Source organism: Adiantum capillus-veneris, chromosome 10 (assembly GCF_014529385.1).
Source record: "Adiantum capillus-veneris isolate H3 chromosome 10, ASM1452938v2, whole genome shotgun sequence".
Classification (NCBI taxonomy): domain Eukaryota; kingdom Viridiplantae; phylum Streptophyta; class Polypodiopsida; order Polypodiales; family Pteridaceae; genus Adiantum; species Adiantum capillus-veneris.
Window position 1 is genome coordinate 1,199,766 of NC_140940.1, and position 23,648 is coordinate 1,223,413.

Here is a 23,648-nt window from a genome sequence, read left to right on the forward strand (position 1 = left end):
CTCTATGACACTCTCGACGAAGGAGGATTCGACTTCCTTTGCCTTTGCAAGCAAAGCTTGACTCTCTACTTCTTTCCCATCCTTCAGTTTACGCAAACACTCCTTTAGCTTCCCATTCTCCTCGATGAGTTCTTGTACTTTAGCTTCCAGATCTATAATTCTGCTTCTTGTCGAGCGGCAAAGTCCTTCCTTGGTGCACCTGCTGCCACCGCAAGAAAACTCCTGCTTGTGCGAGAGATTGGAGTTCTATTCAACATTCTGACTGTGTGTACAAGGTCTAAGGACCCCTTAAAATGGACCTACCCTTGCCACTAGCGTAGATTTTTGTGATGAATGGGCAGAGTCGTTCCTGTGAAGAAAATGCTACGACAGAGTATTGGCCACTGACTGAGAGCAGGTGAGACTTGGCCTCGCCACTACGCTACCATGAATGCTGCTAGTGGAGTGTATTGGTGGAGATGTAGAGGCAACCGTTGCAGGGTGCTTTGTATTGAGCTGTTGTCTGAGCGCAAAACACCCTGTTGTGAGCACTGGCTGAGTTGCAAGCTGTTGTGAGCACTATTGCACTTGTTCACGGAGAAGAAGCACCTGCAGAAGAGGTCACTCATGCCTTCCTTGCGCCCTCCAAACTCCTGCTCAGCTGGCAACACAAATGCAGAAACGAGATGATTACTGTCTCGAGATTGTCGGCTTGCGGGTCTCGCAGAGTGAGACTGAGTGGGTTGGGAGAGCGGCCAAAGTGCAGGTTGAACTCCTATAAGGTGTGTAGACTGTGACTGTAGGCGACCTTGTGGGCTTATCGCCCCTCCACAGGCCGCCCTTAATCCTGGGAGGGACACATGTAGGTCTAGGGTTTCTTTGAAGAGGAAGAGAGAGAGAGTGAGAATGGTATCGTAGAGTATATTCTCTGAAAGCGCCTGCTCAAGATAATTAGGGCTGCATCATTCTCATCAAGCCCTTGCAGGGCTACGACACTTCCAGCTGCATGCCCTCTCAGCTTGGTATTAAGCAAAAAAAACCCACCTACAAGTGGTATTATAGTCCCTCAAGTGGTTGGCAGGCATGAAACTCTCACTCCCTCTCTCTGTCGATTTGGGGGTGGCTCCGGTTGAAGCTACGGGCAGGGCGCTCTCTCTCTCTCTCTCTCTCGTAACCTACATGCGTTGGTCGAGGGAGAGGGTGCCCACAATCCAATGGTACAAAAAATGGGTGTTGTCGACTGGTAGTGCATATGACCCACTGGTGGATAGTGCCCACACTTACTCCCATGCACTTCATGATGCACTGACACTAGACAACGTGCACTTTGGCTCCGGTGGTGTGCGTGCTGGGAAGGGCTAAGAGCTCTTGCTTGCAGCCACGGTGGACGAAGAAGATGGAAGATGGATGGAGAGACAACATCCGTGGCAAAAAATCTAATTTTGACCTCCTATATGGCTTTGGCGCATCACCAAATTTATGGATCCCATGCGACACCATGCCTATAGTGTCAAATTTCAATTTTGTTGCATATTTTGGGTTTGAATTTGGATTCCCAATCCAAAAACTTGCATTCGGTACCCCTACTGACAACTTCTTCATTATATTCAGTTCTGCTTAGATTCCCTTGCGAATCTCAAGGCTCCACCTTTTGAGGACCTCATCCTTTAAAAGGGTTGAGAAAGGATTTGATCTCAAAGCCTCAAGCGTGCAAAGGCTACAAGTTTTTGACCTAACCACAAGCGCTAGTAGTTCGTTCTGCAGCTACCATCGATCTGTAAATTAGGAAAAAAAACAAACTCTGCGCCTGCTTCGTCTCGCTTCAGCCTCCTGTTGCTTCGTCACCCCCCCTCCCCCCCCCCCCCCCCCCCCCCCCCACATCTCTTTCCTTGCGCGTCGCCCACCTTCTTTGCCTTGTATACCTCCCGCCCTCGCTCTCGCATCACCTGCCTGCTTCATACTCGAGTCTCAATGCGCCCCCCCCCCCAAAAACACACACCCTCTCCTTTAAGTGCCACAAGGTTGGGATCCCGAGTTTAGATTTCACAAAACTAATCTCGGGAGGTCAGCCACGTGGACCTGTGAGGGATCTAATCTCGAGATGCCCTTGCTTCCCCAAATGGGTTTTGAACCCTCACCATCAGCTTGAGGAGCACACACCTTGACCAACAATTTTGCGTGCGCCTCATTGAAATAGATGTGATTTCACATCAATTTGAAGGTAAACTTGAGATCTGCTAAACTCGGGAGTTTAATTTTTGTGGACCCCACCATAAAAACTAAATTCGGGATCTTGAGTTTAGTTTTTATGCACCGACAATCGAGATCTGTGAACACCCTTGATTTTTCACAAAGGCCCTTCAACCCTTGATCCAATGTCCGAAAAAAACTAGGGTCAAGTGTATTTCGACTCAAATTCTTGAAAACCGATTCTCGTGAGAACCTTCCCTTGGACAAAACCGGTCAAAAAAATCCTAATTCCTTTATTTTGAAGGGATGGACTGAAGACGCCTTTGATTTAAAGGCTTGAAAAAATGGATGTCTTTATTTTCAAGAAATGATGATAGTTTAGTAGGTATAATATATATAATAATATAATATGTTTTTATTTTCAAAGCTTGGATTTTGAATCTTTATAAGTTTATAGTATATAGTATTAAGTTCCTGAATCCTAACCTCTAAGTGGGCTCCGGAGACTCTGGATTATGGCCCTATTTTTTAATATACTAGTATGTGACCCGCACGTTGCTGCGGCTAAGAAGAAGGTACACCTCAATCATGGTGATCTTGCTCTCCTTCATTTCACAATGACATGTAAATGCATGTGATCCTCCTTTGAGATTCTCGAGCTCTTCGATACATGCACTGTGCATCAATTACTACTCTAGCTACTTACTCTATGGCAAGGGCTTACAACTCATACATTGTAACTAATCTTCACATTCTACTGAATTGGATTTAAGAGCTGTGGAGTTTGGAAAAGGACCACGTGGTAGAGAGGCTATTTTAACTTTAGTTTTCTAAATAGCAAAATCCGGCTATGAATTTTTGAACTGTGGATGCGCTGCGCGCGTCTATAATTTCAAAAAGGGGTGTGGTTGGTCCGAATCACGACTGTGCGTCGTGTGAGTTTGCAAGGGCAGCGAGCTACGAGAGGCAAGTCCTGGGAAGCTGGGACCTGTTATAACTTCTGCTACGTGGCACGAGTGAGATTCGAAGGCGGTCCTGACTCATGAGTCTTGACTGCGAACTACAGTGAATCGAGCTCGAGAGTTGAGCCTTGAACTTGGAAGTTGGATGGCCTGCCAGCAGTGCCGCCTGTCGAGGCCCGTCTCATGAGTCATGAGTGAAACCTATTGTGCAGCGCCTCTGACTCAGCCTATTGTGCAAAATCCAGGTTAGTCTAGACTCCAACCTTTGCCTAATTGCAACCCAAGTTATCTAAGGGCCAAGTTCCACCCCCTGAGGTAGCTGCATCGCACCCAGTGACCCAAGTCGTGAGTCATGATCCGAGTCGGAGAGTCTTGACTCCTGCTTCTAGAAGGCCTGGTGTGCAACGACAAGAATTACTGAAGACCCAATTGCTGCGTTGCAGCCTGCACCCGCTGCCCCGCATTTTCAGATAACGACCTTCGAAGCTTTGGCAAAAGGTAGTTTAAAGTTTATATTATGGAAGTTTAGCATGTTTGCACAATGTGAATTATGCACATCTTGGCCTCATGTATCCGATTGCAAGGCTTGCGTGCATCTTACTAGTAATGAGAGAGAGAGAGAGAGAGAGAGAGAGAGAGAGAGAGAGAGAGAGATTGTAACTTGTAAAGTGCTCTTCTATTACGTGCAGACTATCATGGCTCGAAGAACACAATGGGCTATGTCACGCTTCACAAACGAGCAACCCCCTTCCAAGAAAACCAAGAAGAGATGTCGTATGAAAGATGGCTCTTCTACCGAGGAGGTGCAAGAGGTGCAAGTACAAGAATTACAATCTTGTAAAGTGCTCTTCTATTACGTGCAGACTATCATGGCTCAAAGAACACAATGGGCTATGTCACGCTTCACAAACGAGCAACCCCCTTCCAAGAAAACCAAGAAGAGATGTCGTATGGAAGATGGCTCTTCTACCGAGGAGGTGCAAGTGCAAGAAAGAAGTAATTTGGTAGGAAGTGACAATAAAGATTCTGAATCTCAAAAAGCCATACATAGACTTGCATGGAATCCTTCTTGGGCTGGGAGATAATGGTGCTTTTGAATGGGTAGAGTTTGAGCCTTTGAGTGCTAATTTTTTGTAAGTATTGCAAGCCAATCAAGAATTCAAGGAGCGAGTTTGGTAAGAATGGTTCTATCAATATGCAGCATAGTGCATTGACTGAACATGCACGTACTAGGGGTCATCCAGATGCACACTACATGTTCGGAAAAAGCAAGATTACCATAGATGATGGGGTTCAAAAACGAGAAGACGTGGCTATGGTGAGTACCAAGAGACTGTTTGTTGCAGCCTACCATGTGGCAAAAGAGGACTTGGCATTCAGTAAGTTTACATCTACGCTTGACTTATTAGATATTTGTGAATGTCCTTATTTGATGAGGGATCTTTATCAAAATGATAAGTCATGTAGCTCTTTTGTGCGTTATATTAGCGATGATTTGTTAAGAAAGATTTTACAATGTCTTAAGGCTTTGAGTTGTTATAGCATAATAATAGATGAATCAACCGATGTGAGTTTAGATCAACATATGATTGTCTATGCATCTTCCATTGAGAATTCAAAGCATGTTACAGTCTTTCTAGGATTGATGGAGGGGGGTTGAGGAGGGTCCAACCCACCATTTGCATGAGCATGCAAGTATTTTTTTGGCAAAGATGCAATTAGATCGTGACAAGATGGTATACATAGGCACAAATGCTGCCTCAGCCATGACTGATTGCTTGAATGGGGTGACAACTCGTTTCAAACAAGAAAATCCGTTTATGACCTTTATTCATTGCATAGCGCATTGGGCTAGTTTATGTTTAGTTGACGCTATAAAAGGGAGTGAGTATGCACAATCTATTGATCACATTGTTAATGAGATTGCATCAACATTTAGTAAGAGTGCCATCAAAAGTGTTAAATTGAAAGAATTAGAGACTGAGTTGGGATGTATAGTATTGCAGATGAGCCGCATACATAAAGTCAGATGGTTGAGCTGATCATTATGCGTTCATAAAGTGTGTGAGTCTTTGGAGCCATTGTTGGTCTTTTGGAAAGCACATAATTCATCCTTGTTTGAGAAGGTGACAGATTTTCAGTTTATGTATAGCTTGCACTTTATGGATGACATTTTACAGTATCTTGCTCTTTTGTCAAAAGTCTTTCAAAGTACTTTTGTTGATGTGACAGTTGTGGTTGGTCTCATTGAAGCTAAAATATGTTTAATCACTGCACAATTTATAGAGGTACCTACTGGTGATATGAATGATACTTGATCGTTGGAGTATCCAATCATTCCATATTACGGACCACACAATGGACAGCTTGTGGCACTTCGTGCATCTATATGAGGTAATATGTATAGATCTGTTGAGATCAAGAGAGAGATATGTGGGGAGGATTTGGATAATGCAATAGCCTTTCAAAAGAAGTTCTCTCAACTTATTATTGAAAATTTGCATGAGAGGTTTCCTGATATGGGTCTTCTTGGATGCTTCAATGCCTTGTCTCTTTGTTCTTTTCCATCTGGTATTGCCTATAAGAAATTTGGTTATGTCATGATTGACAAGCTACTGGCTTTTTATGGCGAGAAAAAAGTTTTGAGAGGAGAGATCATTGAGCCTCTCGTTGACAAGGTTTGTGCAAAAAGAGAACTTGAGGTCTTCAAAGAGCAAGCACCGTATGAGTGGAAGGGCACGAGTTTGAAAGATACCTGGCTCTCTATTGGTAGAAACCCTACTACCAAAGATCGCATGCTTTTGAAACTTGTTGAACTTTCTATGTTGCAATGTGCTAGTGCAACTGCATGTGAACATGGTTTTAGTGTGCAAAATTTGATCAAAACTAGACTACATAGTCATTTGAGCACTCGGAATCTAGATGCACTCATGCGCATATCCATTGAAGGTCCACCTTTAAGAGCTTATTCATTTGAAGATGCTATCATGCTGTGGAGATATGGAGCAAAATACTAGCCAAAATATCTTTAGCGAGTCTAAAAGGTAGTCAATGATGAAAATTTTGATTGATGATGAAATGATGTGAATTATTAGCACTAACAAGGTTTTCTCTCTTTTGCCGAGCGAATGGCGTAATGATGGAGAGCTGATGTTGGATGGTGCAAGTTTTTTTGGTGATTTTAAGCAGGTGTGCTGGATTTTGATATGGAGATGGTTGCTATTATGTATGTTAGTGCGGTTGGATGCTTATGGCTGGGATGTTTATGGCTAAGCCCCATCATGCGTATATTTAGTGATGACATGGTTGTGATGCTTATGGCTGGGACGTCCTTGGCCATCATGCTTATGGTTGTGATGCTTATGGTTGGGATATTCATGCCATCATGCTTACAATTGGTCATGATATGGTTGTGATGATTATGGTTGGTGACATTTATGGATGGGATGATGCTTACAATTGTGATGTTTATGGTTGTGATGATGATGCTTATGGTTGGAGATATTTGTGGTTGTGATACATTATACTTATGGTTAGTGATGTTTATGGTTGGGATAATGCTGATGACTCGGTAGCTCATAGCTAGTGATGTTTATGGGCGGGATGCTTATGGTTGGGGGATGTTTATATGTGAGGTTCCGTCCTTGGTTTTCAATGGTACTGCTTTCTTATTGTGGAGTGGTAGGTACTTGGTAAGGTTTTTGAGTTCTCTTTTCCATTTCTTGAGTGGTTTCTATAGTTTCTTTTTTATTTTCCTACTAATGGTTTGTCATGTTTAGTGGGGAGGAGAATAGTCGGATCACTCTTTTACTCTAGAGGATGGAGTGAGCCAACTATCCTCTTCGCGCGGAGAGCTTGGTGTAGTCATTGGGTTCAACCCATGGTCATGGGGTTCAAATCCCCAACTCTCTTCTCACTCACTTTTATTGCAAATTATCAAAAAAGGGCATGGTCATCTGCGCCCACAAAGGGATTTAGACTTCCATATATTTTCAAGGTTTAATGTTTTTTTATACTCCTCATGTTGCAAGTATTAGTTTCTTTAGTTAGATTTGAAGTTCTTAGCTTGTAATGCCTTTTTTTGTTGCCGATCTTCTTGTAGAAGACCTATGAAAGATTGGCAATTAACGATGCTCGCACCTGCTCCACACATGTTTATCTTCTTGGTTTGCATATAAACCATGGCAAGGTATGTGTGCTTCTTCGTTAAATTAATATGTTCGTAGTATTGTGAGGAATTCTTTTTCTTTGTGTTGACCTTTAAAAAACCGGAAAAAAAATTAGTGCTTCATTTGAAAACCGGTCAAGATTGCACTTTATCCTTAGAAATTGGTCAGAGTCAGGCCTAATTTTTGAAGGCTTCGACGCCTTTCGGAGGCACTTTTATTTTTCACTGAAGGGCAAAAATATTTTTAACCTTCGAAAGAAGGATAGAATATTGAAAAATCTATTAGTAGCCCTTCTAATTTTTACCTGAATATAGCTTAATGAAGGACAGGTAAAGATTTACCCTTCAAATGAATGATTAGGGTCACGGTGTTCGGGAAAAGTGTGGCTTAGCTTAGCCTTGAGCCGGTTGCAAAATCAAAGTAGCCGGTTGAGGGGAGTCCAAGAAGGAAAAAATTTCGCTTAAAATACGTGGAAAATAGTGTAATTTTGCAAAAACACCGGTTAGTAATGTAAAATTTTCGGTTCAGATTTGTCTTGGAGGGATTTTTGTATGTTTGTGAAAATGATTTTTCCCGAACACTGGTCACTCTTAAAAAATGATCCTTGGTCGGAGTCCGGACACACAAAATCCCGGCTATGGTTTGGGTATGGAGGTTTTTTTATGGGTTTGAACTTTGCATATGAGTTTTCAGGCTCGCCCTGCCTTGAAGTCGGGACCCTGGTAGTAGGTACTTGAAGCTGAGCCTACGTACCCTACGGTGCAATTTTTATGGTTCGAAATTCAAATTGGAAGCCCGAAGAGTTCTCTCTTTAGACATCTTTTTACGGTCATAACTATCCTCAAAAGGTTTTCTGCCTCATCTGTCAAGTACGCCATAACTATCCTCAAAAGCTGTGTGAGATTAACTTCGGCCTCATCTGTCAAGTCTTGCCACGATTCCTTGGAGACAGCGGCCTCCCGCCTGTCTTTTCGTGTCTACCTGCCGCCTGTCTCTTCGTGTCTACTCCGACTCCGAGTATCATGGAGAATAGAGGTCTGGCTCCCTATGCTTCTGCTGTCAGTTCTTGTTTTGCTTTTTGAGATTACATCGAGAATGTTGTAGTGCGTCGCTGTCACATGTATTTCAGGCAAACGCCTACGAGATGCCAAGGAGCACGTTGCTTACCGTAGCTTCGGCACGGTCATAGACACAAATAGGGACACTGTCAGAAAGATCTACAAGGAAGATCTTTCGGCAAAAGTGTTCCTATCTAGCCTTGGTGAGGTGTCGACCGATGCTATGGAAGCTACTCCCCTGCCATTGGGTCAAACTTTACTTTTGCTGCAGAATCCGAAGTCACCGGCAGCTGTGAACAATCTTCTCAAGGAGCTGGAGGGGGAGAGAGCTCTCCAAAGTAGCTTGGCTCAAAGCTTGATACACCTTGAAAATCGGATGTCTAGCATTGAAGAAAAGAATAAAGAACTTGAAGAAAAGAACAAGGATCTAGAAGAAAAGCTTAATCCTATCTATGGATCTTACTTCCTAACTGGACGGGAAGTGACTAGCTTTAATTTAATCCTTAATGTGTTGCAACCACTCAACGACATACTCTTTCAAGTTGCTAATGAAGCCTTTGAAGCTCCTTCCTATGAATCTATCTATGAAGCTGGTGAACGCAGACGTGACAGAGATCTTTTCTTTCAAGATTACAGTTTTCAAGGTGGTGTCAGCTTTTTCAAGCTCGTAACAGATTACGAGGCCTCAGGGAAACATTACACTATTTTAAAGAAGACTGAAGTAACCTTCCTCATGCAAAGGTTTGGGCTGTCAAAGTCTACAGCAAAGATGAACTCCAGACAATTAGTTCGCGTTCCCATTAGGTGTTTCGCTAATGTCAAAAATGATCGGGATTTCAGTTGTCATCTATTTGACCGCACTGGAAATTTGGCAGCTGAAGCTCAAATTCAAGTTTTGATGGACATTGAGAATGCCGTCTCTAAAGAGTGGTTTGCAGGGTCAAAGATTGAGCCTTTGGTCCCTCTCCTAGCATTGGAAGCCAAACACAAGAAGAACACTTTAAAACTTAGCTATGGGCTCTGAAAATTTGTGGACTTTACAAAACCAATGTACTTTGTGAAGCCAAGCTGGTTGCAAAGCTCCTTGATATCTTTGCTAAAGTCAGTTATTTCACGAATTTGTTCTGAGTTTCTACTCTCAATGACATTTGTAATCTACAGTGGCCTTGAGAAGCCATCTGTTGAGCAGTTTTTGTACTAAGGATTTTAGATCTTTGCTTGCTGTGTGTGAGCTTGAATTTCGGCTCTGATTTCCCATGTTTATCTAGATCTGCTAGTGGCCTTATGATTTGTAGAAACCCTGTGCTTTCTGTTCAAGTTTCAATGTTGAAACAGTGGAGTACAAAAACGTTAGTTTTTCTGCGTGGAATGTGGGAGGTCAGGACAAGGTAGGAATTTGGCAAAGCACTGTGGCTTGATGAGTCCAAGCTTGTTAATATTGCAATATTTTGCGTTCTTTGCTTCACAACGTCTGCACGTTTGCTAGTTGGGACAGATCTGTCCACTATGGAGGCACTACTTCCAGAACACGCAAGGCCTCATCGTTTTCTTGGACAGTAACAATAGAGACTGTGTGGGGGAAGCTTGGGATGAGTTTAGCGCTTACTCCCTAGCAGTTTTGGTTGTTTTCATTTTGTTTGTCAAGATTACATGTAAATCTTTTACTCCTATACTGTTTTTCTCAGATAGTGTATTTATTGACGTTTTAAGACGAGAGCTTTATTCCTATGCTGTTTTCTCAAATGGCAGTGTATTTATTGAATTTTTTGTAGGATGAGCTATGAGACACAGTCCTTGTTTGCAAATAAGCAAGACCTTCCAAATGCAATGAATGCAGCTGAAATAACATATAAGCTGGACTTGCACTCATCACGTCAGCGCCACTGGTAAGCTTTTGTGGTAGATATGTGCCGGACTGTTGCCTTGGTTTTTTTCGATGTCTTTACATTGTGGACAATGAGTTGTTGATTCTCTTGCTATTGATCTTTTTATTCAAGGTTGTTATTGTTTCATTGCAAATGCTATCCTTTCACATTGCTTTTCAAAGAAAGTTGGTGCAGGTTTCTTTACTTAGGAAATTATACATGACTGTATGCTTTATCTCTTCAAATGACTGTATTATGCTAGCACATTTGTTACACTGGATCCAGGAATGATTGCCAGTGAGCATAATCAATGTATTTGTCCAGTTCTATTGAATTGCAGCTTTCAAAGTCGTTTAGTTTTGTAAGAAAGTTTTCTGGTGGTCCAGGCATATTCAAAGCAACTGTGCGGTGTCAGGGGAAGGTTTATATGAGGGTTTGGACTGGCTTTCCGGCAGCATTGCTGGAAAGGTAAGGCTCAGGCTCGTCTTATAAACCCCTACATTCAGTTATGGGTTTTCAATATGAGTCTCATGCATATGGTATTTGTCCAGGCTTAGAGTGGAGTGCTGTTTTGAGAATCAGGGGGCCTTTTTGAGTGAATACTGGTGGTTGCTTCTACTGAGCTAATATTTATCAAACATTGTTTTTTTTCCATCATGAATCTGAGTTAAATTTTTTATTCCACAGCTGCTATGATTAGGTTTTGTTAAGTGAATCTGGGGGAATTTTAGTTCTGTCAAAAGCGCTGTTTGTGTGTGTGCTTTGATTCAAGAATTCCTTCATTTTCTTTTTGAATATGGATATTTTTATTTGATGGTTGGTTTCCTTCCCTGAGCCCGTGCTTCTCAATGTAAGACAATGGTAGCACAATCAGATAATTTTGGAGAGTTTGTTAGTTAAGCTCAAACCAGTATAAGTGAGGATGGATTCGTAGCTACTACTATAATGCTGGAACATTTTCAGACCTGTTTCGCTGCTGACCCAAGCTTGTGAGTGGTTGTTTTGAGGATTAATGCACTTGTGTGATCTCTCTCTCTCTCTCTCTCTCTCTCTCTCTCTCTCTGTCCACACACACACACACACACACACACACACACACACACATTTATACATAAATACGAGACAAAATTTTGGTCAGAATTCTAACTCGCAGGCTGTTTGCTGATTGAGGCTCTTTTGGATCGCTATCTTCTTCGAGTATTTGTTGCATACTGTGGGTGCTCAAAGGTGCAAGGAGAGGAACTTGCTTATCATAGAGAAACAAGGGTAATAGTACCAATACTAGTATGTAACCCGTCCTCTGGACTGGAGAGAGAGAGAGAGAGAGAGAGAGAGAGAGAGAGAGATTTGAAGGAGTTGACATGGCGGATGCTGGGAGCCATGCGGGAGCTCCATTGCAGGGAAAGCTCGTTTGGAGATCTTTCCCACATTTCAAGGTCAGGGGGGATGAGGGGCATCGCTGACAGGAAGAGCCCATTCCAACACTCTAGGTGATAGTCTTTGCTACAACAAAGACAGGAGGAGCCCATTCCAACAGCTGAGGTGGCAGCTTGTGGTGTAACGGAGACACGGAAGGCGTTGCAAAGTTCATGTTGATGACAATTGACGTGGCAAGAGAGAAGGCGTTGCGAAAACTTCGAAGTGCTGATGTGGCAAATGGTCAGCGCTAATGCTAGAAGCTGATGTGCTTGCGTTCTGTCTCGATGGCAAGACTCTGATTATGGCCAGGAAAACCTCTTGGCTGGGATCTGCAGCCCCCTAATCCTTGACCTTGACATGTGAAAAGAGGACCTCATATTTCCCTTCTATAGTAGCAAGTTACCTGCTTGCGTTTAAATACAGTATTAGTACGGCTGGTGTGGAGGTCCGAGGAGGCAGCAAGGTTTGCTCTGAGAGAGAGAGAGAGAGAGAGAGAGAGAGAGGGAGAGGGAGGGATGCAAGGACCTTTTGCAGAGTAAAATAAGAGACGCTCTTGCAAATTTCCACACAACCATCTCTAATCAAGGGTGCATACACTGGAAAAGTCATTTCCAATTACAATGATGGGCACTCGGGTGATCTTCTCCTTAATGTACACATGAGGCAGCCGGACATTGTCAGCAATGGTCATAAGGGCTGCATTCACCATCTCACTGTTGACAGTATATAATGTTGTTCAGCCAATGTGACCAGGTCCAGCATCAAGATCATCGATAAAGAGATAGTATTTATTTCGTTTCTTCTGAATAACATTAGCAGCTTCTTGGTATCTCTGTCGAATGAGAATGGAGGGTTCGCCAACATTCCCACTCTCAGGCTTATGACCAGCACTCATCATGATGGGGCTCACAAATTGAATTAACACAAAATACAATAAAGATAGAGAAGGTTCACAGGAATTGTGTGTGTGAGAGAGAGAGAGAGAGAGAGAGAGTTGAAAAGGTAAAAGAGAATGGCAGGGAGGCTAAAGGACGCAAGTATTGCCACATGAGTGCCTGAATCTGTGTTGGTTGAATGTTAATCAGCAAGCTGCCAACAATTGTAGCCAAGATTGGTGAGAAGAGCATGTATTTTGAGGGGAGGAGATTGCCATAATCATATTATGTTCATTTAATTCAGAGCAAGTTTCTAGAGACCTTAGATGGAGCATTCATTGAGCATGGATAATTATTGCTCAAGTTCTTGGTTTATTCTAAAGCGAGTACTCTAGAGAGGATAACACTGGCAGAGAGAATCATTTAACATTGGAGGTGCTTGGAAATATCCAGGAGAGGTCGAATTTGTCGAAGAGATCCTTATTGGTAGACACCGCCAAACATGTAGAGGGTCATAGCAGAGGTTATCGGCCAACGGTTTCTACTTCCCCCCCCCCCTTCTTAAACGAACACCTCGACAATAAATCACCCCAACATAGAAGACCAAGTAATAGTATGTCAAGGTAAAATGAATTGTGTGTTTCTTTGTGCAATCGTCGGACTAGCGAGCTGTCAAAGAGTACTTTAATCGTGTGCAACGATTCCAAGTAAGTCTGATTCATTCACATGATCCGCATGCACCTATGCAGTTTGCATATACAAAACATACTATCGTCGTTCAATTTGAACCGTTTCATATGGATGTGCGTCAACTTGTCTCCATCTGCCGCGTAGCCCTTTCCCGGCATCCTAGAGGAGGCTACTCTCCATTATGATAGATAAGCACACCCAACAAAAAAGAGGCAATTTTGGGAGGGAATTTGCTATTCAATGTAAATTTGACACTTGAAGATGTATTTGGGGGTGTGTGATCAAGCCGTTTTTTGGACTACATAAACCTTAAGGAGTCCTTAGTAAAGGGTTGGATTTTGGGTGCATCTTCGGACCATTGGATAAAGCTTGCGGATTAGTACCACATGGCAAGCTAATGATAATAAACTTTTTAGAATTTAATTCTTTTAGGTCCTTGTGACATTTGTGTACCTCTCTCTTTAAAGAGGGGCTTTGAGTATTGTGTCAAACACAATCTTTCTCATCTTGCTTCACTTTGTTTATTTTTTTTACAATGCCTCCAAGTGTTCTTTAATCGTTATTTTTTATGCTTTTGGAATATATTGTAATTTAAATACTTCATTTTACACTTTTTCCCAAAAAGACAATCTTTCATTGTGTACCACATGTTTCAAAATACTAGTCACTTTCTATTTTTCTCTCTCATGAAGAGGCCTCTTATTATGAAATTCTTCTCAATAGCCTTATGTAGACATAGTGAGTTTTCACCTTGTTTCAAAAACAATATTTGGTATTTTTTAGAAATTTATGCAAGTTGGTATTTCAAAAATTTGAAAACTACTATAAAGAGCTATCTTTCAAAATTTTGAAAACTACTATAAAGAGCTATCTGTTTCAAAAGAAGGTAACAAAAGCTAGGCTCTCAACCAATCACCTTTCAGGATTTTACACTTTTATTGGAATAAGGAGTGTAGATCTCCTCCAAAAAAGGAGGTGTCAAATAGAGACGGGGGGAGGAGGGGGGGGGGATCCATGACCCAAAAGTCCAAGCTGACAGCTTGAGGTGAATTAAATCAGGCAACGTAAATGAAAGGTGCATGACGTAAGAACAGGGCTAATCGAGAACCTCGCCAATCGGTTTTGAACCCACCATCTCATGGCTCGGGTTGTGGATCACATGTGCTAACCACCCCACCAACGCATACATCGTGTATCCCTTTTCGTTTTTATGACCTTTTATTGGAGGTCAACATGCACTGCTCGGGTGTAGGGGGTTTAACTCGTATCCAAGTTTAGTTTTACTGCGACGTTTACGGCTACCATTGCCCTAGTTTTTGTGCATGTACTTGTGGGCTGTAGATCCCCTCACCATCCCTCATTGATTGTGATGTGTCATCTAATCTAGAGGACCTTCAATGGCCAAACCACTTCTTTTTCAAATCACCTATGGACTTTTAGCCAAAATCACCAACCATCCTAGAAAGGAAATCTAAGATTAAGTACTAATTTTTTAAACCCATTTCACTAGGTGTCAAAATATAAGGGTCTAGTGAAAACCAAAAAGAGGTTCTAATGCATCCATGTTTTGATTTAAATGAACAAGTTCACCTTCCACATGATGTGCCACCGACTATAAAGAAATTGATATAGTGAAGTTTTGGATATGAATCATGTATTCACTGGTAATGGTGTACTTTGCAAATGATTCTATTCACTATCTTTTGAGTCCAACCTTCATCCACAAATTCTAATACATCTTTCATACTCTATACTTACTATATATAATGTAGCTTAAAATTTTCAAGGAAGGAGAGACCCTACATGTGTCACCGATTGCTTCACTTCAAACAAAACCTTACAAAATGTCTCACCTTTCTAAAGCTTGTAATCTTGGAATCACCATTTTTTAACTTTCAAGTAAAAAAGGTTTGACTCTACTTTTCTTTTTGAAAGCCAATTGAAGGGTGGTTCAACTTTGCTTTTGGAAAGCCAATGGTCATAAAATTTTAGAATTTAAGAAATTGTTTGTATATACAATAGCAAAATTTTGCCGTTTTACTTCAAGGCAAACTTGGAATCTAACTAGGATTTTTTAATTAAGATACTAAACACCAATTTTAATCGAACACTGGTTTAGAATAGTATCAAAATCTATATTATATATAATGTATTTTAAAATTTTCAAGGAAGGAGAGACCCTCCACGTGTCACTCATTGCTTCACTTCAAAGAAAACCTCAAAATGTCTTATATATCTTAAGCTTGTAATCTTGGAATCGCGAAACCTATTTAACCTTTCATTTTTAATCTTTCAAGTAAACAAGTGATAAAATCAAAAGGTCCGCCCTTGGAGAATATCTATTAAAAGAGGACGCAATAACATTCAAGAAAATTTAGAGAAAATTATCAAAATATCCTTATAATTTGCGAAAGTTTCCAAAATATCGCTCAAATTTTAAAAATTCCCATTGTATATCTATTATAGTGTCCAAAAAAATCCCAAATGCCCTTCAAATTTTTCCAAATTTCCCTAAATAACCTCGCAAACATCTCTAAAAACATTTCTTTTTGCAACTCCTAGTAGGAAGATTGGTTCTCCTCAAAAGAAGACGAACTAGGATTTTAGATGGTAATTGAGCCTCTTCATATAAAATTGTTCATCATTTTTGAATGCATATGGCTCTATTTGTGAGCTTATTGGTGAATAATTTTGTCTACAATGCTAAAAGATAGATCTCCATTGTGATAAACATTAAACTATGCGAAAATTGAGACAAATCTATCCCAAAATGATGCAAGGGTATATTGGAACTTTTTGAAATTTTAGGGTTAGTTTCAAAATTTTCACAAATTTTAGGAGTATTTTGGTAATTTGTCCTTAATTTTAAGAGTAGTCCTTGTTTTTGGAATAGCATCACAAAGTTTTTGGAAACTTAAAAGATGGGATATTTATGGCAAAGATAGAGTGCCATGTCAAAAGGTAGCTCAATTGATATTTGCAGATTTTTCTTCGAGTTTGCTTATGGACATCCTTGGTTTCATTTCTTGGGTAAGTGACATTTTTTCACATTACATGAAATTTTAATTTTCATATTGACGCCGATGTTTCTTTTAAAGGGCATGATTGTTCCCAAGTGCAACACATTCTCACAGGGTCTAGTGAAGGGTTGCATGGATCTTGCTTGTGAGTATTTGACCGACGCGGGCGTCTTGGTTACCATGTGCGTAGCTGAGCACACATGCGAGTTTATTGTTGCAGACACAATGAGAGAGGGGTTTGCGCTTCACCGTACTTGGACGCTTATGTGTGCTTCCAAGGCATATCGATATCCTACCACTAAAGAGGCGGTACGATCACTATAGTTTTATGGACAATTTTAACAAAGTTTGTGTCGAATACTTTTCTCATCAAGATAAACCACATTTGCAATTTGTGTTCTCAAATATGTGCTTGATCTTACCACGTGTTTTTGGCATCGTATTAGTTATGCTGTGCCTTGCTACGATAGAGAAAGCGGGGAGAAGTTTTTAGAGAGGTTGTTTCTAGTGCACTCTAGTAGATGATTATGTCTTTTCCACAGAAATTGATGGTGAAATTGTTAAGAGGTGGTGCGGACAGAAGTGATTTTTTTAATTGGTAAGTAATGTTGCATGATGTTGTTTTAAATTGTTATGTATAGTCTTCTCATTAAGTTTATTTTCACTTACACAACTAAGATTGTTTTTTTCTTTGTTGGTGGTTAGATGGTTGCCAATGGCTACGTTCATAGAGCGCTGTGACAACGGTTAGGTGGTTCCTGTCTACATTTACAAAGCGCTACTATGTATTGGATGTGTTTGCAGGGTGTGGTGTTTTGGAAAGGGCTAATGAAGAAGAGCTGACGTTGCAGGTATTTAGAGCTAAACGACGTGCTCTATGAGAGCGTCCGTCTCCCATAGTGTGTGGACCCATACCATGCTAATGGAGGGTTTTGTTTTTTGAGAGACTCTAAACATTTCATTTTTTTGCTACTTTTATATGCGGATCATGTACTTCATTGCCACAATATTTTTGGTGGTAACTATATGACTATGGTTGGCATTTATCTATGTTGGTTTGGGAGTTATTTTGAGACCACTATGTGTGACTATGTACTTGGCATGTGATTATGTTGATCTATCTTTGCTATGATATCTTTGCCTTGAAGTCCACGTGGATGCCCCAAACAGGGTGGATGGTAAATCTTGTTGAGAGAGACAAGCTTGTACAAAGGAAACTCTTGCAAATTTTTTGTAGGAGATTGCGTGCATGCACTAGTTTCATTTCTTCTTAAGAGAGCATACCATGTGAGTGTCTAGTTGGCATGTGATAGGTTTTACTTTTTTGGATTCTAAATTCTTTTGCTTTGTCTTTTGCTAAAATTTTACTTGACGCCTATAGTTTGCATGCATGTTTTGTCTTAAACAAGTTGCGACTATGCCATGATGTTGCATTGCAAAAGCTCAAAAAAAAAACTAATTGCAAAAGCACAAAAATAGAAGCTCACAAAATAAAAATCCCCTACATTTAAGGGACTTGTCTTCTTGATCTTATTAAAATAAAAAGGCAAGTGTGACTACAATATTCTAAGATTTTTTTGATACCAATAATCTCACTGTTCACAACACTAGCAACCACGAAACTCTCAGACAACTAGCCATTCTGCAAGGCATCACCAAGGGATCAACAATGCTACCCTTGAGGCCACAGCTGACAACCTTTTTTGCAATCCATAACTTAGTTGCCATACTACCAATGTGGTTTTCATTTCAAGAAATTGGTAGCTTTATTAGAGCATACCTATTTATATCCTTAGCTCTCATAAGAGGTGGTTCACATGTCTCTCAAGGTGGTCACTACAAGACACCCTTCAAATTTGGAGTCTCAAGTATTAATTACTAGTGATGACTAACTCTCTTGCACTGCAAGGCCTGGTAGAAATAGTTCTAGATCTAGACATCAACATGCTCATGAGCTCAAGAAATTTTCAAAAGTTGAAGATATAGACCAACTGAAATGAGTGGAACCATACATGCTATGTCTTGCCATTTAAAGCCATGTTACTGGGATTTAGCAATAGAAGCTCACCTTGGTCCATTATTAGCATCTCAAATTGAGCTTTATGGACCACATGTTAGAGCAATCGATCTACAAGAAGAATTGGTTGAACCTGAACAAACTTTGAGCTAGTAGTTGCTCAAGTTTTACAAGACCAGGCTTATTAAAAGGAGGCTTGCCAAAACCTAAAGTGATAACCCATTGCGTTTGATTATGCACATTTAACACACTTGCATAAATATTAATAAATTCAAAGGTTTTTACTCCCATGGTTTTACCTTTGAACTATATAAATTACATCTAGTGTTTTTTGTATCGATTTAGACATTGCCCATACTTCATGTATATGGTAAGACCGCTCATGCAATAATAAAGCTACATTCCTATATTATGATTATCTATGACATATACACCATGATTGCCTCATATAAGTAATTCTACCCTTATTCAATAGTTTCTAATCACTATACATATGCCATGCAACAATCACTTCAATGCCCACACTTAGCAAGAATCATTGGCACTACACACATTACACTTAGACTTAGTACTCGTCACTCCATAGCCTCTACTAAGGTGGCCATATCACACCATGACAATAGTCTATGATGTAAAAGCCATAAGAGCCCTTTATACTTGGCATGAGTATGTGCTACATATTATAGTTGGATCGGTTTAGTCGGTTGAGTTTGAGGGAGGTGGTTGAGAAACAAAAATATTTAATCACCGAATGGATAATATAGCCCTTACATAATCAACTATGTCATTCTAGTATACCACTATTGATTATGTCACTCATCATGTACACTACGATTTATTCATTGATGATGTTGTATTGAGTTTATCTCTTCTTGACTTCAAGACTGGTTGAATAGATCTTTCAGTCCTCTTGGAATCATTCCTATGATGTTAAAGGCTCTCTCTCTATCTACTTTTCTCAACTTCCCCCCACACCCAAACAAAAGATAAATAGTACAATAGAGCCCTCAAGATTTACTTGCTTCAGTTGGCATTTGGTTTATTATTAAACCTTAGAACTGTTATTGATCTTAGATTTTTGTAGCTGTCGAGTCCTGAAGTAGTTTTTACTCATGATAGGGTAAATTATCACATTGGCATTGCATCTAGGATGCAGTAATCAATGTAGTCATGGTGATATAGCTCATTAATTTCAATCATCGATTTAAATTTCGCCACCAAATTGTACAGGAAATCTTGCTCTAACAATGTTACATGCATTCACAAACAACTCTGCCTTATTGTAAATCTTTGCATCTTTGACAGCCTTTGGGGGGCTGATCCTTAATTTATTCATAAATTTCTCAAAGTGTTTGCTAGGCTTGTTACTTTGAAGGAGAAATCACTATAGTGGAATTGTATTGATACTACACTCATCCTTTGTGATCTCAAATGAGAGTAATTGCAAGGTACTGCAAATTGGTGCTGCTAGCAAAGAGTGTACACAAACAACATAATGAAGAAAAGCCCTTTCCATAGCCATTACTACTACTACTGATTGCTATGATCTCTATCTCACATCACAACCTGGAGAATAGGCATGGAATGGTGACTCAAGTACCTAAATTCCTGTTTGTGAACTGTATTTAATTGTGTGAAAATTTTGCCACATGCCCTTTTTATTCTATGCCATATGATAGTAGACAGATAGGATTTATGCTCGACCTTGTAAAGTATTGAAATCCTTTCACGGGTTGCCATAAAGAAACTATCTCCTTGCCAAGTTATGAATCCTCCAAATGTTTTAGGCATAGACCTCAGTTCTTGTGAACAAGGCATCTGGACAAAGACGCTGGCACTGCCTTTCTCTCTATCTCACACACACACACACACACACACACACACACACACACACACACACACACAGAGAGAGAGAGAGAGAGAGAGAGAGAGAGAGAGAGAGAGAGAGAGAGAGAGAGAGAGAGAGTATAATAAAGAGGGAGAAAAATAAAACATACCGATACAAATTTCAAGGGTATTCCGGCGGATTGAAACTCCCCTTTCTGCTGAAAGGTATTGCTCTACCGTTGCCATAAGGGCCTCTTTGTACATCAGTCTGGTCTGTCATTTACATTAACAAAACTTATTAGAGGCTTATTTGTCATGATGTTTTACACTATCATACAAAATGAATCAATGGAAGCTTCATGCTTATGTTCAAACCAAAATCTTCAGAAAAATTTTGTTACAGGGGTTGAAGGCCGAGGCTTTCTGGCTGCTAACAAACAGCCACTCTGAATGCCACTAAATTGACCTTTGCAGCGGTTTGGAATTGCTACAAAGATGAGCCCAAAAATGATGCTATCATCATGATGCTCACAGTTGAAACACTCCCAGCTCTTGACTGTGGTGTAGTAATGCAATCCTTCTCCCGGCCCTCCACTCGATTTTAAAGGACAAGTCAATGCTTCGATTATCCGCCCGTGCTATTGTGTCTTCATGCTGATGCCACCTTGACTCCTGCAAAAAAATGGCACTCTCAACGCTGGGCATGTTTGATGCAAATAGTATTCTGTCATAGTGATGGTTTGGCTCTGAAGCTGAGAGAGAAATGAAATGTTATATTAACGTCTTCAAAAGGCCAAAGTGACCTATGAGACCAGAAAGTTACAATGCGGTGTATCTGATACAAAGTCAGATTAACAAAATAAATTAAACGAGAGAGAGAGAGAGAGAGAGAGAGAGAGAGAGAGAGAGAGAGAGAGAGAGAGAGAGAGAGACCTCAATTGTTGGGTGCATGTCAGAATTGTTGGAGATGGTTGCCATGATACTAGAGCGAGATGATTTTGGAGAGAATCCCGACCACGGTGGCACCAGAACCAGCTTATTGCACTGAAGAGGAGGATGCACTCTGCTAAGCTTCTCCCACCAAACAGCACTCAAAGACCACCAGCGAATCATCAGCCCATGCTGAGAGAATGCAACTACTCCCTGCAGTCAAACAAGACACCACTTTTAATGAGACTCTAAAGAACGCTTGAGGGATGTACATAACATACTACTACTACTCTCTCTCTCTCTCTCTCTCTCTCTCTCTTTGGTAGCACACATGCAAGAGCTAATGCCAGAGATCAAGGCGGCGAGGGAGAAAGGGAAAATTGCTTTCTACAGGGGAGGGGGAGTATTGGTGCTGGAAAAACGCACCGCATGATAGTGCGAGACCTATGGGACCAACCTTAAAATGGCAACAAGGAATTGTAACGGATCAATGAAGCTAGATGTAGGCGCATTTGAGGATAGCTTCAAGGGAAGAGACACGGAAATGCATCAAACTCCTGGCAGCACATTGCCTAGAGTGACGGAATACCATTGGGAGACTACTTGTAGGCAAAAAGTGAGATCAACACATAGAGGCCGGGGGTCAGGAGGTGTGGCAGTCCTATTCAGGGAGAAGCTGCAACCCCTCATTTGTATTTTTCAGAGGGATGAGCATGCCAGATTTATGTGGGTCAGAGTGAGAGTGGAGACAGGAAAGGCCACTCTACATTGCAATAGGCTATTTCGCCCCCAGCACATCTCATTATGCATCGCCCAAGGGGGAGTCACCCTACACGATATTGGATAAGGACATATGGGAGTTCTCTAGGGATGGAGATGTCATTCTTTTGGGAGACTTCAATGCCAGGACGGGCCAGTCTCAGACAGCTTTCTATGATACCTCAGAGGAAATGTTGAGAGAATTGGATATCAGTGATATGGGATTGGCCAAGTGTTCGCAGGATGAAGAGCACACTGGATATGGGGGATATTTGACAGATTTGGGGACTGCAATGGACTGGCCATCTTGAATGGCCTCCAGAGATATCCAGCGTTGAGTGGGTTCACTTGTTTTCCTCATAGACATGGGACCAGCACAACGGATTATGTTTTGGCTCAGCCCAGTTTCATACCCTCTATTCAGGACTTCACAGTCGGGCCCAGGCCTATTGGGGTAGCAGTAGGTCATGCTCTCCTCACGTTTACCGTCTTATTCCAGTTCAGTACAGCTCGACTGGCACATACACCTATGCATACCCGATACACTTTTACTTTAGAGACTGATTCTGTCTACATAGATGGTATCTACAGACGCTTGTGCACACAGGATCTGGGGAGACCTTTAGGGGAGCTCACATATATATTAACAGAGACACTACATGATGCAGCAACAGAGGCTTACCCACACACTGAGCTGGGGCAGCGACGAAGTTCTGGGAGCACACCCCAAAATAGCTGGTATGATGAGGAGTGCAGAGAGACTAGAGTCCGACTTCAGAGGGAGATACTTCTAGGAGTCATTACTCACAAGCAGTCACGGATTGCTTCTCGGCGTTTGGTACGACGGAAGAAGAGGGCATTTCTCCACGGCTAGAGCAAGATTTATATCAGTTGTTTTTGAGCCAGGATTCAGACGAGGCATGGTGACTCTTCCATGAGTACTCTTCCCCACCAATCATCACCTCTAGGGAGGCATAAGGTCAGTATGCATCATCTCTCTACACAAGCTCGGGGCAGCCACCTCTTCTAGATCCGCCAGAGCCATGCCTACACGTGCTTTCTTTACCGCCGAAATGGTAAAGAGAGCCATTGATAGGATGAGAGTATGATCACGACAGCTTGGTAGCAGAGCATTTTATACATGCCAGAGATTTGCTTGCAGAGCTTCTAGCAGTGATGTTCAACCGTGCCATGTGCAAGGGCCTACCTGATACTTGGAGTTTTTCCATGATCGTACCTATCTTCAAGTCAGGGGACCCTATGGAGCCTAGGAACTACCACACTATCATGATTGGACACAGATTGGCACGGTTGTACGCATCCATCCTAGAGCAACAATTGAGTAGATGGGCAGAGAGAGAGGGTGTACATGCAACAAGACAAGTGGGTTTCAGGAGAGGTTTCTCTACTCTTGACCATATTCTGACACTCAGGGCCATTATTGAGGAGGGGAGATCACGTGGGAGATGGCTCTATTGTTGCTTTGTGGACTTCTGTAAAGCCTTCGATACAGTGCCCACAGCTAGATTGATGCGCAGACTGCAGGGTACCCAAAGAGTTGATTTGGGGGATCATGGCTCTATACAAGTTAGTAGTGGGGCATGTACGCACTCCAGAGGGGATCTCTGATTTGGTTCACTCCACTATTGGGTGAAACAGGGTTGCCCGCTATCTCCTACACTATTTGGCATGTATGTGGATGAGGTTGTTGACTACATTGAGAGGGATGGTGATAGAGGAGTACAGTTGGCAAAAACATGGATCCCACTATTGTTATATGCTGATGATATTGTGTTGATCTCTGACTCCCCGAAGGGGATGCAGCGTCATTTAGATGCTTTGTACACATTTGCCCACGATAGTGGATTGTCTGTTAACCTGGGGAAAA

General features: G+C 41.4%; 2 protein-coding genes and 1 pseudogene across 6 annotated transcripts in view; 2 read left to right on the forward strand and 1 right to left on the reverse strand.

Moving 5' to 3' along the window:
• The first annotated feature begins 3,826 nt into the window (after nucleotides 1-3,826).
• On the forward strand, nucleotides 3,827-5,449 carry LOC147448358 (uncharacterized; annotated as a pseudogene).
• A 2,538-nt stretch (nucleotides 5,450-7,987) lies between these two features.
• LOC147448359 (ADP-ribosylation factor 2-B-like) lies at nucleotides 7,988-17,311 on the forward strand. 3 transcript variants are annotated; one of them, XR_015189336.1, is made up of 7 exons: nucleotides 7,988-8,335; nucleotides 10,131-10,244; nucleotides 10,610-10,691; nucleotides 16,191-16,237; nucleotides 16,306-16,536; nucleotides 16,770-16,825; nucleotides 16,933-17,311. XR_015189336.1 is itself a non-coding variant. In XM_086520999.1 (4 exons), the coding sequence occupies exons 2-4, from the start codon at nucleotides 10,132-10,134 to the stop codon at nucleotides 10,778-10,780; spliced, it is 201 nt and encodes a 66-aa protein (XP_086377125.1). In that variant the 5' UTR covers nucleotides 7,988-8,335; nucleotide 10,131; the 3' UTR covers nucleotides 10,781-11,166. The 3 variants fall into 3 exon arrangements, 2 of the variants coding, with proteins under 2 accessions (XP_086377125.1, XP_086377123.1); XM_086520999.1 differs by lacking the exons at nucleotides 16,191-16,237; nucleotides 16,306-16,536; nucleotides 16,770-16,825; nucleotides 16,933-17,311 and adding an exon at nucleotides 10,775-11,166; XM_086520997.1 differs by lacking the exons at nucleotides 10,131-10,244; nucleotides 10,610-10,691; nucleotides 16,191-16,237; ... (1 more) ...; nucleotides 16,770-16,825; nucleotides 16,933-17,311 and adding an exon at nucleotides 8,430-9,610 and having other exon boundaries at nucleotides 8,023-8,335.
• Nucleotides 17,312-20,363: 3,052 nt separating this feature from the next.
• LOC147448360 (Transducin/WD40 repeat-like superfamily protein) overlaps nucleotides 20,364-23,648 on the reverse strand; it is a 162,824-nt gene continuing 159,539 nt past the window's right edge. For all 3 annotated transcript variants that reach the window (XM_086521001.1, XM_086521000.1, XM_086521002.1), the window contains exons 8-9: nucleotides 21,005-21,214; nucleotides 20,364-20,743 (exon numbers count right to left, since the gene is read on the reverse strand). In XM_086521001.1, the coding sequence (XP_086377127.1) occupies nucleotides 20,600-20,743; nucleotides 21,005-21,214 (354 nt within the window). In that variant the 3' untranslated portion in view covers nucleotides 20,364-20,599. The remainder of the gene's footprint in view (nucleotides 20,744-21,004; nucleotides 21,215-23,648) is intronic.